Raw genomic sequence first — 15,818 nt, 5'->3', positions numbered from 1 at the left:
GTCAGTTAAAAACCTGTTCAGCCAAAGCCAGAATTGGAAACAGTATTTGAAACATTATTAATGCAGACAGAGCAAGGCTATTATGCCACCAAGAAAGTTATTTACTGTGAACAACTGGGCTTTGAGGGCAAGCAAAAAGAGCTATTTCAAATTAATATTTTCAAAACAACTGATATGTCTAAGCAATGCATGAAAATATTAAGACAGGCAATCCTACTTTGTGGTGCTGATCTATAACCACTGAAATGACCCTGAGCAGAACTCTAATGTTTAATAAAATTCAACAATCTTTTTCTAAGGAATTTTGTTTTTGCTTAATGTGGTTAACTTTGATACTAGATATGGAGGGTCTTCAATGTCAAGTTGAGGACAAAGCAATTTATCTTGTAGGCCAATACTCCCATATCTACTATGCACACTGGATTAATTTAATTGATATATACATAAATTTTTTAAATTTTAATCGTTTTGCATTTGTTGTATGGGTAATTTTTACATGTTGCCAGCAATACAAGGTCCCTTTATGCAATAGTGATATAAGTTAAAAAGTGAGTCAATGTAAAAAAATTTTTAACAAATAATACTGGTGGTATGTAGATACAGCCAAAAGGAGGTGGCAAGGCTGAGAAAGCATTGGTATAAACAAAGACGAGCCACTGGAAGTGCTTTTAGAAGGAGAATGATGCTTAGACTAATATCCTTTTGAGGATCAAACCGAAGTGGAGTGCAGATTTGATTGCAGGTGGGAGAAATTTAGAAAATACAGAGAGTCAGTGAGGAGCTTGTGGCTATGGCAGAGGCCTTGGCTAGGACACTGGCAGTGGAAAGAAAGAAGACAGACGCAAAAGAGGTCATGAGAAGAAAAATGAAGACGGCATGAAGAGTTATTGCCTTAAGGGAATGAAAGGGGCCGAGTAATGACAATTAATTTTTTGTATCTGAAAATGATGAGGGTATTGAGAGAAGTGGTGAAAACTTGAAGGGGAGCTCTGGGGCAGAGGGATGCAGGTTGCCATATGGCTTATGTTTGATTTAAACTGATGGCAGGCCGGGAAGTGGTGATATCCTATAGAGAGCTGCCATATAGGGATAAGAAATGTAGATCAAGCCAGAGATGAAGATTTGAGGCCTTGGGGAAGACTGCAAAAGAGGTCCCAGTTCTTCCACCTCCCTGTATCCATGCCCCTTTGTCATGTGATTTTGCAGCAGCTCCTTTCAAGAAATGGAATCTACCTCCTCTCCCCCTGAATCTGGCTTTGGGCAGTAGAACGTGGTAGAAGGAACAGAATTTCTGAGCCTGAGCTCAAGGGCTCTCTGCACTTCTCAGAATGCTACTACCATGCAGGCACTTGTGTACATCTTGGCACGCTGGAGGGGAGAGACTACACGTATGTGCAGGAGAAGCAAGGGGCCCCAGTGGACAGTCAGCCAACCTCCAGAAACAAAGCCTCATAGCCAACCTGCCACTGCCCACAAACACATTAGAGGATCCAGCCAAGATGAGAATAACTGCCCCACTGGGCCCAGACTAAACTACTGACTTGCAGAATCACAAGCAAAACATGTTTTCTGTTTTAAGCCACAAGGTTTACTTTGTTACACAGCAATAGATAGCCGATACAAACAACATCAGAGAGGGAACAGCTAAAGGCAGAAAGCAAGATCCACATACAAAGTGAAAATAATACAGGGGCAAAAGAGCAAGAAGCCAAGCTTTGGGAGGACATTCCCACTGCCTGCGAAGAGGAGGGAAAGCCACAGACAAGACAACAGAGCAGGGGTACCCAAATATGTCAATACAATATTTGGGAATCAGAGACATGGGAGATCACAGGAGACAGGACAGTCATCAGAAAAGCATAGCCCCAGGGCTTAGAGCAGGATCTAGCTTAAGTAGGTACTCCACATTCTTGCATGAATGAATGAAGTTTGATCTGGCAAGGCAGAGCTCATGGGAGAAGAGGAAAAAGGTAGTGTCAGTAATGCAAGGAGGAACAGAAGCAGACTGCAGGGTGTTGAGGTGGGCCTGAGTGGGAAAGACATGGAAGCCGAGGGAGAGATTTCTTGTTTGCGCCATTGTTCAGAGAGATGTTACAAAGGGGGTCCACAGAGTCAGATAAAAGAGTCGATGTGGATGGTCCTTTCTCTAAGACTCACAACTACCAGCATAGCCAGGACCAACAGCAACAGCATCACCTGGGAATGGGTTAGCGATGCCAACCCTCCGGCCCACCCAGACCCGCTGATCTGCATTTTATCCTGACCCGCAGCTGACCTGCATGCATAGCCCTCGCAGAAGCACTGCTCTGCGAGGTCCAGAGACAAGGAAGAAAGAATGTTTAATTACATCTTGAGAAAGTCATTCTGTTTTGAACTCCTTTCAAGCCCCCAGATAAAATCAAAGCCAGAGTCTCAGTCTGGTGCTAACACATCTTCCACACCTCCCTAACACTTGCAAATCCCCCTTTTCAACAAACAGAGAGCAGAGCCTGAGGCCAGCAAGGTCTCCAGTGAGCTCTCCAGAATACTGTTTACTCCCCTGGTATTTATCTTTAGGATTTTCTTCTATGTCTGGGAAGTGATAAGGTTTTCCATTTGTGATGGTCTTCATTTCACATTAATTTATGTAAGGGAAAAAAGTGACTTAAACAAAACCATGACATGTACTATAATGTGGATAGAATGAGGAGACGGCCAAAGCTGTGACAAGTGAGGTGGCCCTCAACAAACTGAAGATTGGAAAATCTGTAGTGGAGGTCAGAGGACATCTGGGCACATTTGAAAGTAGAAAAAGGACTAAGACGGGAAAGATGGGAGCTGTCCGCAGAACCAATATTCAACAATCAGAAAGGGAACGACACTGTTGGGGGAATTTCTCCCCAAGAGTAGAAACTGCTCTCCTCTGGGTCTGGATAAAAGAGAGAAGCGGTTCCTACACGAGTGGGGATGACACATGAGCAATTCCTAGCAGATAATATCAACGTTCCTCATGAAGTGAAAGATGAGAGTTCCCTACTAAGAGTGAGGGGAGAGCTGGTCTGACTGTGACTTAAAAAGAGTGGAGAGGACTTGGACTCTCCGTTTGGAGAATGTCCAAAAGAATAAACAGATAAACAGAAGGACCCAAGTACACTCAGAGAGCTTTCGTTTTTAGTAAGGAAAACGGACACAGTGTTCAGTTACCCTGAAGTTGAGAAATGAGGCTGACCAAAGGCTGACAAGGCCTACACAGCAAAAGGAGAGGGGGCTGAGGAAGCTGCCGTGTCTTTGCAGTCGAGGTTGCATGGTCAAGGGTAAAAGAAAGGGGCCAGAGGGTTAAGTGAGGAGAAAGGGCGTAAAGAACTGCAGGTTTCTGGGGGAGAAGATTTGGTGAATGTGTGGATACGATGAGTCACAGGTAAGCTGGGTTTGATCAAAAAGGAAGCCCATCAGTTGAAAAACAATCTAGTTTTAAAAAACGCAACTGAAGATTGACTCGTGCGCAAAACTCTATTACCCAGAGTTAGGACTTGAGAAATGGCAGTGTAAAAATTCAAGAGGTATTTTGAAAAGAAGAGAAATTTGGGCCTAAAACATAGGTAATCGATTAATATTAAGACATCGGATTTGCAGTTCCTACAAAGACACAGATCAGTCGTCGGGTATTTTAAGAATGCCCAAAGGGCTTCCCTGGTGGTGCAGTGGCTGAGAGTCCGCCTGCCGATGCAGGGGACACGGGTTCGTGCCCCGGTCCGGGAAGATCCCACATGCCGCGGAGCGGCTGGGCCCGTGAGCCATGGCCACTGAGCCTGTGCGTCCGGAGCCTGTGCTCCGCAACGGGAGAGGCCACAATAGTGAGAGGCCCGCGTACCGCAAAAAATAAAAAAAGAATGCCCAAAGTAAAACCCCAAAGCTGAAGAAAGGATTGAAAAGATAGCACAGTGTATCTCTTTCACCAAAAGAGGACCCTCCAAGGAGCAAATAAAAGCGAAAATATTGAATGAAGTTTAGGAAAATACAATATTACAGTTTGTTCACAAAATCTCCAGCTTTGAAACACCCAGAAGGGTTCCTTGGACCTCACCCATCACTCACTCAAAGGCACTCACCCCTGCTTCTGCAGTAACTGAGTGTCCCCTGGGCACGTGGCCAGCCAAAACCTGGCAGTCACAGGTGTGGCCATGTGTCTCAGGTCTGGCCAGTGAGAAATAAGCAAGTGTCCTGTGGCAGCCTCTGGAGACCTCCCTTGACCACATTTCCTTTCTGCCGGTTGGACCACGATGATGACTGGTACTCTACCTTGGACCATAAGGACAAGGGTCACATGAAAGTTAGAGACAGCTTGGGTCCCAGATGTCTATGAAGCCCGCATAACAGCCCAGAACTACTTACCTCCGGTCTTCATTAGGGACAAGAGAAAATCTATCTCATTTAAGCCACTGCTTCTCAAGTGGTTTGGGGGGGGGGGGTGTTACTGTTTGTTTGGTTTTTTTGGTTGTTGTTTTGTTTTGTTTTTATTTGGCCGCACTGCACAGCTTGTGGGATTTCAGTTCCCCAACCAGGGATGGAACCCGGACCCTCGGCAGTGAGAGTGCAGAGCCCTAACCACTGACCACCAGGGAATTCCCTCAAGTTTTTTTTTCTGTTACTTGCAGGTGAACCCTAACTAACAGGCCCTTCTTTGCCTGCATTGAAGTTTCCCCTTCCTTGACCATTTCTGGAACACTTTCACCAAACCAACCATTGGCTTCTGCCTAGAACATCTCCCTATGTACACATATTCACACACACACACACACACACACACACACACACACACATGAATTTCATGAACACTCATGTATGCACACCTGCTCTCCTACCAAACTAGAGGTCTCTTGAAGGCAGACCACATCTAATCTCAGCCCCTCACAAGAAGTGCATTCCTAATAAATGCTTGGTAAATAACAATGATGACATTTGCATTAAATAAGCACAGGCTATATCTGGTTTCCACAAAGAATAAGAAACATGGACAACTCAAATCCTCAAAATCGTCAAAATCGTCAAGCTTCACTTCATTTAGCAGTTTAAATGGACTTTTTTTTTTTATTACCTCACGCCCACTTCCCTTTGCTGGGACATCAGCATTTTGCTCTCCCTCTGAGGATCCATTGCTCCCGGCTCTTGGCCTATGTGGTTTCTCCATGGGGCTGCCAGTATGTGCCCCTGATCCTGAGATGGGTATGTGATGTTGGGCCTGGGCATGTGACCCAAGTCTGTCCAATGAGACTCAGTGCAGAGGAGGTACAGAAACAAGCAGGGAAGATAATCTCCCCTTCTTGGGGAAGCTGAGCTGTGCAGGTGTGACTTGGAGTTGCTACTGAACATCTTCCCACCACCCAAGTATAACCTGACTGAGAAAGAAGCTGAATAGATGAAAACAGAACTAATATAAAGGAGTCTTGACAGCATCCCTTTGTAACACCTGGATCCAGCTATGCCTGAAGCAAAACTTACAACCCCTTTTCTATTTAACTCATTTTGAGGACTTTTCCCCACTTGGAGTCCAAAGAATTTTTACTTATACAACAGTTTAACCACTTCTCCATTAAACGTTGTTAGAATTTTTTGAGTGAGCCAAATAATGAGTTGAGTTTCTCCCTGGAGACAGGCATAAAGGAGTAGCAACACAGATCTACTCTATGAGTACTCGATAGTTCTCAATTTAACTCATCCTTTTTTCGAGAAAAACCAACTTCCAACCAAACATACATATTTCATAAAAGTGTTCTGGCCAGGTCAGCATTTGAGACTTCTCCTTCCTATACCTAGAAGATTTTTAAAAGAAAGTGGAAAAATTTTGTTATTCTGCAGCACACCAAAATCCCCTGCTCATTACAAATTAGCTATAGAAATTGCTGGGAAAAATCTCACATTATAGTACAGTTACACTGCATCAATTTAAAATATTTTGAAAACTCACTTCCATTACAATATTTAATATAATTCTTCTATATAAACAATTTATAGTCAGTGTAGAAAAGAACACATTAAACTCGCAAGATATGGAATAGAAGGGCCCACCTTAAAATCTATCTCCTCCAGAAGAACGAATCTATATCATTCAAATATGTATTTAGAGTGAAATCCAAACACTTCTTGATATTGGCCAATTTCTTTAACTTATGGATTATCAAGACATGACAAGTATTCTTTTATAAACAAAGTAAAATTACATTAAGATTAAAGATAGAATGTTAGTCATACAAGAAGGGCCATTTTCCAATGGCTAATGTGTTTTATACAAGAGTGGAACATATCTAAAAGAACATGGCCTCCCAAGGGAAGGGATTAGGATACGAACCTAGGAAACAAAGAAAATAAAATGACCTACGACAAAGAGAGAAGATAAAACCTGTCAGAAGCTCATGCAGACCTTGAATAAAAGCGTCTACTCCTTTTATTTTAATAGGGTTTCTTTTTAAAGAGTGCTGAATCCACCTTTAAAATACACTGAATTTATAAGCATACTTAGCAGAAATCCTGTCTTTCCTTATTAACCACACTCAAAACAGATTCCCCAAGATACTTATGACATCATGAACATGTCACAAAATCCAGTCTGAAGTTGCATCTCTTACACAAAGAAAAACACGTGAAATGTTTTAATTCATAAATGGCTGACGTGGTTGTAAAGTATGGTATTGCAAATGTTGCATTATTACCACTTGATGATAGCCACTTAAGACTGTTTCTTTCCAAATAACTGTTAAGATAGAAAAGATATATCATCACACACACACACACACACACACTCCTTTTTTATACCATCCTTGTCATGGTACAGTAAGATTTCCACATTTTCTGAGTTTCACGTGTTACATCCTAAAATACTGCCTCCCTAACTGGGAAGCTGGATTACCAAACACCGCACCAGCCAACCCTCAAGACCAAGGATGCGTCCTTGTCATCCCGCCTCCTCACTCTTAGAGAAGTCACTTCTGTTTCCAGCGCTTTATCACTTACAGGAAGCCCCCGACTTTGGTTCTCCAGCCCTGAGCTCTCTGAGTTCCAAGGCACGGGTAGGTTCCAGGGCACCTACTTAACATCTCTGTGGGAATGTTCCACCCAAATATCCCATATCAGTGTTATCTTTCCTCCAACCCCAGCTTCTCCCCTGGCCCCTCTGCTTCTGTTCGAAGTCCTAACATTCATTCAGGTCCCCAATTCAAACACCCTGAGTCATCTCCGCTTCCTCTTTCTCCTTCCTAAGCTACAGAGATGCTCTGTTCAGTGCCCTCCTCTCCTTCACGTCCATATTCACATCTCCTTAGTTCAAATCCTTCTCGCACCTTTATCTCGACTGGCTAGTGGCGTCCTTCCTGGTCCCCCCTGTCCGCCACCTCCTGTCGGGCCCCACGCTAATCTAGTCAAAAAGTCAGATTCATCTTCACAAAATTCAACCCCTACCACACGCTAGCCCACTCAAAGTTCTTCAAACGTGCTCAGCAGCAGACACGGGTGTCCTTCCAACAGCCTCCTTCCTTGCTAACAGAGCGTAACATCAATTATGCTCATGTGACAAGTGTCCAGCCTCAGGGGATGACATGGGATTGGTCTATGCTGATCACAGCAGTCCCCTTCTTCTTTGCCAATGACTGTCCTAGGGTGGGCATGTGATCCATTTCTGAACAGTAAGACGAAAGAGTCTAGTGGAACTGTTTCCAAGAAAGCTATTCTTTCTTAATAAGAGATGTGTAGAAAGAGAAAGTGCTCCTTTACTACCACTCCCACCCACACCACTGCCCTGCTTCTCATTTCGCATGCTATCGTGTGAGGATGTGATGCCTAGAGCTACAGCAGCCAACCTGTGACCATGAGGAGAATGTTGAAATTCCAAGGATGGCGGAATAAAGAGAAAAGTAAAGGGGGTCCTTGAAGACATGATTGAACCATCCGAAACAGCCTGAAATGGCCTACCTAAAGACTTACTAGTAAACAAATGTCCTGAGGGTTTATGCGCTGTTTGTTGTTCATGCTGTTACCTGCAGCCCAAAGCATTCTAGCCGATAAACTTACAAAGAACAAACTACTTCCCTTACCACTGAAGGCCCTCTGTGCCACGCTACTCACAGTATGACATCATCACCTGAGAGCCCCACCCCAGACCTATGATTCAGAAACTCTAGAGGTAAAGTCCAATGGTCTGTGTTGCAAAAAGCACTCTGGGTATTACTCGTGTATGCTAAAGTTTGAGGAGCACGGCTCTATAATATGATCACAAATTACTCTTTTCCATTTCATCTACTATCCTACATACCGCAAGGAACACTGGGTCTGTATTTCTCCGATGACAGTGACCTCATTTCACTAGGTCTGAGCATCATTTGATGCTCGCTTAATTTCATCTCTTTCTAATCAAAGTTTTCAAACTCGAAGCCTCCTGGGACCTGAGAGGTATACAGAAGGCTAAGTATGAGGAGGAGGGAGTGGAGAGGACCACGGTGAACTGTGGAGTACACAGCCATCTGAATCGGGGCAACTGGCAGATGATGCCACGCCAGGGTACAGGTCCAGTATTTATGATGAAAGGAAAACTGGAAGATTTTTAGAAACAGGCAACTAATTTATTTTTTTAAATACTGGTGCAAAGTAAACAAAACAAGTCCTCAAGTGGATTCAGTGTCTCCCTGACAGTCTGTGACCTGGAGTAGACAGTTCTTGAAATAACTACACATACTTTGAATGCTGTGGCCACGTACAACCACTGACTTCACCTGAAGTGACTAAAATTAACATTCTTTGGCTAACCGTACATTAGGCTTCACTGAGCACAGGGTTCTCATCAATATTCCACTGGTTGACGCGGCAAAATGGGGAGTTTCTGGACCTCAAGTTTGTGTCAGCAGGACTGCTTTATCCAGTAGTCACCATAGACTGGACATCTAGAACTATAAGCTTCTCAGGAGCCTACAGAAATGTTTAAAATTAGAAAAAAGTAATTGGCCACACAGCACAGAAGCAAGCGTGCGTGCACGCACGCACACAGGCTACAAAATTAAAACTAATAGATGCTCAATTAAATGCCTACAAAATACAAACATAAGCCACCTAATCAACATCAACTCAGATATGGTATCATGTCATATTGTATTAAATGCAGGATGTGGGGGGGAGCCCAAATCAATAGGGCTTAGGAATTGCCAAGGGCCTCAAAAGGCCCTGAGTGCCAACCAGGAACCAACCATTCTGTCCTAGGTCTTGTCTTCTTTATAGCAATCACAAACTTCGTACCCAGTTTTACTGCCCCTGGACATTGCTCACTTCAGGATCCTCAGCCTAAAACAAAGTTTCCAACCATAGCTGCGTGTTGGAATCACCTGGGGAGCTTTTAAACACACTGCTGCCTGGATCCCATCCCCAGAGATTCTTACTGAACTAGTCTGGGGTAAGGCTGAGCTTGAGTATCTTCTACAAGCCTCCTCCTACCCGACCATGGCTGAAGCCAGGGCTGAGACCCCACTGTTCTAGAAGCATTTCCAGAAACATTCTCTGAGATAGTCATCTTTCCAGTTAGGCCATCTTGATTATCTTTCTACTGCCTTGGCTTGGAACATAGGAAGATCACGGTACCATCAGTGGACTGATCATCTAGAACAGGGGTTGGCAACATTTTTCTATAAATAATAAATGTTTTAGGCTTTGCAAGCCATGCAGTCTCTGTCACAATGACTCAACTCCGCCACTGTGGCATGAAAGCAGCCCCAGACAAGATGTAAACAAATGAGTGGGGCTGTGTTCCAATAAAAGTTTATTTATGGACACAAAAGTCAATGTCATGTAGTTTTCACAGTCATGAAATATTCTTCTTCTTTCGAATTCTTTCAACAGTTTAAAAACGCAAAAACCAACCTAACTTGCAGACCATGACCTGTGGGCTGCAGTCTGCCAGCTCCTGACCTAGAATGACTATTCCATTGGCTTGAGACCATAAAACTAACGAATGATAGAATCCAAATTATTAGATTAGAACTACACTGAAAGTGGTTAAATTATACCTCCTCCACTCACTCAACTGAATTATCCACATAGTCGAACACTGTAGTAGAACTGCCCACATAGTTGAACGTAAACTAGAAATGATTTGTTTAAAAATGATTTTTGAATCCTCATCTGCGTATGAGTTTGTTAAGACAAAAGTTGCACAGGCATGCTTTGAGGGTCCCACATAATGATTTCAAGTATTTGTTAATTTGCAGCCAATACTTAAAATTCAGGATATTTCCCATAAAAACCCAGATTATCATTTTCTTGAAAAAAAAAGAATTGCAGAATGTGGAGATACTGGGTCAAATGTTGGCATGGCAACAATCTACTAATGCTGAGCAAGGCTCCCCCTTTAAATGGGGCACGTTCTCCACTTGACCACAACCTCTAGCTTCATGAAGGTTAACTGGCTGTCCCTACAGACAGAGTTTATGACCCTTGCTCTAAGGTCCCTAGAAGAACCTTTCATTTCTTTCACAATGTGGTTTCCACATCTTGGTTAAACACCTGACATGGAAATCTCTCAATCTGCTCTCAAAATTCAACACCCCCATACTCCAGACCCTAGAAATAAAATCATGAGTTCTCATGCTAGTGCAAGATATCAACTTAAGGAGAGTTTCAATCAAATCCCACTTCCCTCTCAATATCTTCTCAACTTGAACCATGGTCTCCGATAAGGTAGACCAATGACAAACCACCCTTCAGGTCCTCTTATTCAAGCTAGCCAAGGTAGAGGCCCATGAGGTGGAGGGAAAGTGCTCACATCAGAACATCTTAATTAAGCAGAGTGATCAATAACACATATAATAATTAGAAAGCAATGTTTGGGACAGATGGAGTTTCAACAGCATAGGACTATTCTACATAGGGTAAGAAGTCAATAGCCATATTTTGAAAGGGGGTGGGGAAGCCCTAAGAATATGCAGAAAAGCTAGTAACTAGAGTTCAGTCCAAACTCATTATTAACCCAATGCGTGATTTTACCTGGCTTACACCCACATTAAATGTAACAGTGTATTTGGTGCGGGGGGCGGTGAGGAGAGCAGACTTCTGACCACTACATGCGGACTGATATGTTGCATATTATCTTCTTACTGGTGAAGACAAATTGAACCCAGGGAAAGAAAAGTTCCAGATATATAGACAATGGGTCACTAATTCACTTGAATAACATAAGGCTTTTTAAAAAAAAAAAAAAAAGATATAGGTGTTAGTTTAATTTGTTAGCTGCATCAGAAAAAGAAATGTTCAAACAGTAGATTTTCCACTTGAAATTAAAATGGAAATTAGCCCTGAGGAAATAGGGATGACTTTAAGTTTATACATCAGTGGCTGGCTCATGAATTATTAACTGATTTTAATGATCCTGGCTATATTTTATTTGAAGTTATTCTCCTACTTGCAATGACTTTTGAACCCTCAAAACTCTTTCATCCATTCTCCATAGACAGAGTACACACTTTCATGAGCGCTGACATTTAAAAAGGATCCATATACTCACAGAATGTGAAGATAATACACATGCATATAAGTTATACAAAGGACTCGGGTCATTTGTTAAAGAGAGAAATGAATGAAACCCTATTATTCACGGTTTGTAAATAAATTTAACGATAAGCGCTAACTTTTCCCTTGTTAAGCCTGGAGCGGAGGGTTCTGTATTTCTTCTAAAGTTTCCCAGATGGTCGTTAAAACAAGAAAGGGCAGAAACAGACTTTCTTTGAAAGCCATCACTTCCCATCCGGAAAGATAACGCACATGATCAAAAGTTAAGTCTTAAAAGATTAATGATTACAGGTGTTTTCAAATAAGATACATGCATGTCTTTGTACGCTGGTTTTTACATTTTCAATATAAATCTATTGAAGAACGTCACTTCAGACACACAAGTTAGCTATGAAATGAAATGCTATAAACCTTTAACTAGCACTTGCTGTTTTATACCCATGAAGTTAATACTTCTTCTTCTACTGCATTCTCCCCATAAGGAAAAATTATGGGGAGTAAGGTTGGGTTTTTCACTTCTGAAATTAAGAGTAGGAAAATACAGTATCGTGGCTCAATTTAAAGATTATTGTATTTTTATCTGCAAGGAATGAAGTGCAAACATCCCTTAAAGTAAGTACAATCTGATTTCTACCAATATTAAGCACTAACTTTCATAAGTTGGGTACACAGAGCACTTAAGACGACAGATTGCTGAATAACTAAGAAACTGAGTTATTTCAGGCGAATCGCTGCATTAGGAAAATATGACAGCAATCCAACTTGCATCCTCACTCCTGAAACTGAACAAGCATCTCAATAAATATTGTCTGTTTTTAAGCTTTCTAGACGCTCCCAGAAGTAAATGTTCTGAGTTTAAATTGACTCGAAATAGCCTTTCTCAAAAAATAAAAAGAGACACACACAAAACACCCACAATTTCCTCTGGTCCCTTGAAGTACCCTTGGGATCCTAGTGAACAGAGAGATTTGCCACGCATTGCAGTGACTGGATTAGTACAAAAGGTTTCTATTTTGGTGTCATTCGAGTGTTGCTGATCTTAAATCAGAGAAAGAAGTAGTTACATTAGGCAAGGTAATGGCTTCCAAAAATAAGAGCATGCCCAGCTATACAAGGCTTGAATACACAAGGCTAAGTTGTAAGGAGATAAATAATACCCCACTGGAACAATTAGGTGGATTCTCAGAAACACTACATACTTAATTAGGCTGCCTAAGTCCCTAACTGAGCATACATGGGAGACTTTTGAAAGCATTTAATAACTTGAGTAAATCCAAAATCAGAGGGCCGAAACTAAACCTGAACTCTGGCTACAGGGATAGGCCTTTTCTTGCTTCTCTTTCAATGCTTAATGTATCACTCTAGGAATTTTGAGAGCATGAACGCCCACCATCACCAAAGGGTTAAAACACACGGAATGATGTCCCTTCCTTCTATACTTGTTGGGAGGCCCCTGGGTGCCAGGCGCAGAGCTGGGTGATGATGACACAGGGGAGAGGCGTGAGGAAGAGAGACCCTAATGGTGTTTCACAAACTTCAGCACTGGAGTTGGGAACGGAGTATAAACAAACAGAAAGGAACACGAGCCTCCATCAGCCACGGGGCACAGCAAACTGTTCCTCACTCTTAGATACAAATCCTCCTCTTCCTGCTATGTATTCATTAGTTTTGTATAGCACCTTTCTTTCTGCAGGCTCCTTATTTCCTCCTCTGTTATCCAAGCAATCATAAACAAACTGCGATTTGAAAGAAAAAGGAGGGGAGGAGGGAGGGGCAGGGGGGAAGGAGAAAGAAAAACCACATTCAAAAGGCACAGGCCAGCCAGAGCACAGCTCTTTCTCTGAATATCGCCCTCGGGGTGATGTTTCCTCTAAAGCTTGGCCTTGGGGGCTTCGGGAAAGGATAGAGAACGGGAGTCCGCGCTGCGCTGGCCCAAGGGCCGCGGTTCTCGCACCGACTCGCCGCTCCGAGCTGCGGCCAGCTTGCCCTTCTGAGATCCACCTTTGGCCACCTGAAACGCTGGGTCCTCGAAGTTGGAACAGGGGGAGGTGAAGGAGGTGGGGTGATCCAGGGCGTGGTGTGGAGGTCTCCAATCCTGATCTCCCCGAAATGCCAAACTTACCCCTCCCCCAAAAATGAAAGATAAGAAGCCACTAGTGCTAACCAGGGAGGGGCGGGCACCTCCATTGCATGGTCCAGAGCGCCCTAGCGAGAGGGCAGCAAAGGCCACCTGCGGGGGTCCCACCACTTCGCGGCTCCCCTCTTCCCCAATCCAGGGCACGCTCAAAAGTTAGTTCCTTTCCTTCGCTAAGCGGCCCTGGGTCCAGCTCTCGGGGGCGTGGGGGAGGTGAGATGGGCTGGGAGGGGGTCGGCGAAGTCATCAGACCACGAGATGGGGGACTCCTGCGTTGCCCTCTTCCTCCCCAAACTGAGGGGGACTGCGATCGTGTTTACTAATAACAACAACAAAGAATCACACGCGAGTCCCCCCTTGCAGTTCTTGGGCTGCTCTTCCCTTCTTTGGGGCAGCCAAAGAGCGTCGGCCGGGTGAGGGTGGGGGAGAGACAGTGGGAGGAGAGGCGGAGGGGAGAGGGGAGCGCCGGCTGAGGGACAAAAAGGGGGGTGGGAAGGGGGCAGAAAGAGTAGAGCGGGAGAGTTGGACAGAAACGAAGGCGCAAAGGGAAGGGAGCGGAGAGGGGAGAGAAAAGTGCAGCAGGCGGAGATCTGGAGCGCGGGGCGCGCCCGGGATGGGGAGGTGGCCCCCGACCCGCCGCCCCCCGGCCCTGGCCCGGCCCGGTCACCTTGCTGTAGCCGTAGTACCCCAGGCACTGCGCGAAGTCCAGGCCGGCGGGGTCCCCGGCCGCCGCGGGGTAGAATCTCACATCCATGCCGGAGCCGGGCCCGGGGCCGGGGGCCGGGACTGGGGCTCGCCGGGACCGGTGCCCGCCTCCTCGAAGCCGCTAGATCCACCGTCGGGGGCGCCCGGCCGGGGTTGTCCAGGGGGCGGCGCGCGGGACTTGGGCCTGAGGGGCGCCGCCACCGGGAGCCAGAGGAGCCCGGGAGCCGCGGCCGCCGCACACAAAGGCGCGGCCACGCGAGCCGCGGGAGAGCGGGAGGCGGCCCGGGGGACGCGCCCCGCCGGGGCACCAAGGCAGCGCTGCGCACCGGCCGGGCGCCCGGGGCGCGGGGCGCGGCGCGGGGGCCCGGGGCGGCGCGGCGAGTTCAGGTGCGCGGGGCGAGGCTGGGACGACGACGGCGGCGGCGGCGGCGGCTGGCCCCGCTCCTCCTCCTCCTCCCCGGGCGGACTGAGGAGAGGAGCAGCGGAGACAAGGGGCCCGGCCCCTCCCCTCCTTCTCCCCCTCCTGCCTCCCTCCGCCGCCGGTCCCCTCCCCGCGCCGCCGCCGCTCCGCCCCTCCCACCGCGGGCAGCTGGCGCGCCGCCCGCCCCGCCGGTGCGCTCTCGGCCCGGCCCGCCTCCGGGCGCGCGGCCCCCGCCCCGCCGGCCCCTGCCCCGCGCGGCCCCTCGCGTCTCACCCCGCGCCTCGCGCAGCCCTCGACCGCCCCGTCGCCCGCGCCGCGGCCTCCCCCTCTCCGGGGCCCCTCTTCTTCCCACCGCGCCCCCCTTCCCGCTCCGGTCCTCTTTGTCCCCGCTGCCTCGGAGTGCTCCTCGCTCCCTCCTTCCCTCGGCCGCTTCGGCCAGTCCCGTGCCCGGTGAGGACCCCCGCCCCCTTTCGGACCCCCGCTGCCCTGGGCCCCCGGCTCCTGCCAGCAGCATCCACGCGCCGTCCGCTCCCTTCCCACCACTCCTCTTTCCCTCGGTTTCCACTCCTTGTCCCCATTCCTTCTTCGTGGGTCCCCCGATCCCTCTACCCCACTCCGCCTTCCCCCACGAGCGTCCCCTTCTTGGAGGCACCTAACCCAGCAGGTAATCTGCACGATTGCCTCCGAAGAGTCGGGAGCTGGGAGCCCCGTGTACACCTGTGGTGTTTTCCAGGAGGGGTATGGGGCCCTGACCTTTCACAGGTAGGCAGACTTGAAGCTCCCCGGGTTAAGCCTCATGTCGCTTCTCTTCGTATTTTCTTTGCTCTTGTTTGTATTCGAAAGGCATTTGAGTAACTGGATCTAGGCGGATCACTCACCGCTCTCTGAGAGAAAATGTCCCTATTTTCCTAAAAGGTTCTGGGTGATTAACTTCTTCACAGGGCACTCACCCCCCCCCCTTGATTTCTTTCTCTTTCTTTAAGCTACATCTTTCCCCCCCACCCCTTGCTTTGGGTTCATCTGACAGTTTGGCCCTCAGCC

At 46.5% G+C, this 15,818-nt stretch overlaps 1 protein-coding gene across 2 annotated transcripts in view; it reads right to left on the bottom strand.

Moving 5' to 3' along the window:
- The window catches only part of TOX3 (TOX high mobility group box family member 3), a gene marked incomplete at both ends in the record, with an annotated part of 104,480 nt that extends 90,075 nt beyond the window's left edge, over positions 1–14,405 (bottom strand). For both annotated transcript variants that reach the window (XM_079723252.1, XM_079723253.1), the window contains one exon: positions 14,319–14,405. In XM_079723252.1, the coding sequence (XP_079579378.1) occupies positions 14,319–14,405 (87 nt within the window). The remainder of the gene's footprint in view (positions 1–14,318) is intronic.
- Positions 14,406–15,818: the final 1,413 nt, after the last annotated feature.

The sequence above is a fragment of the Hyperoodon ampullatus genome, assembly GCF_949752795.1.
Source record: "Hyperoodon ampullatus genome assembly, chromosome: 18".
Classification (NCBI taxonomy): Eukaryota; Metazoa; Chordata; class Mammalia; order Artiodactyla; family Ziphiidae; genus Hyperoodon; species Hyperoodon ampullatus.
This window is presented reverse-complemented; position numbering and strand designations above follow the sequence as displayed.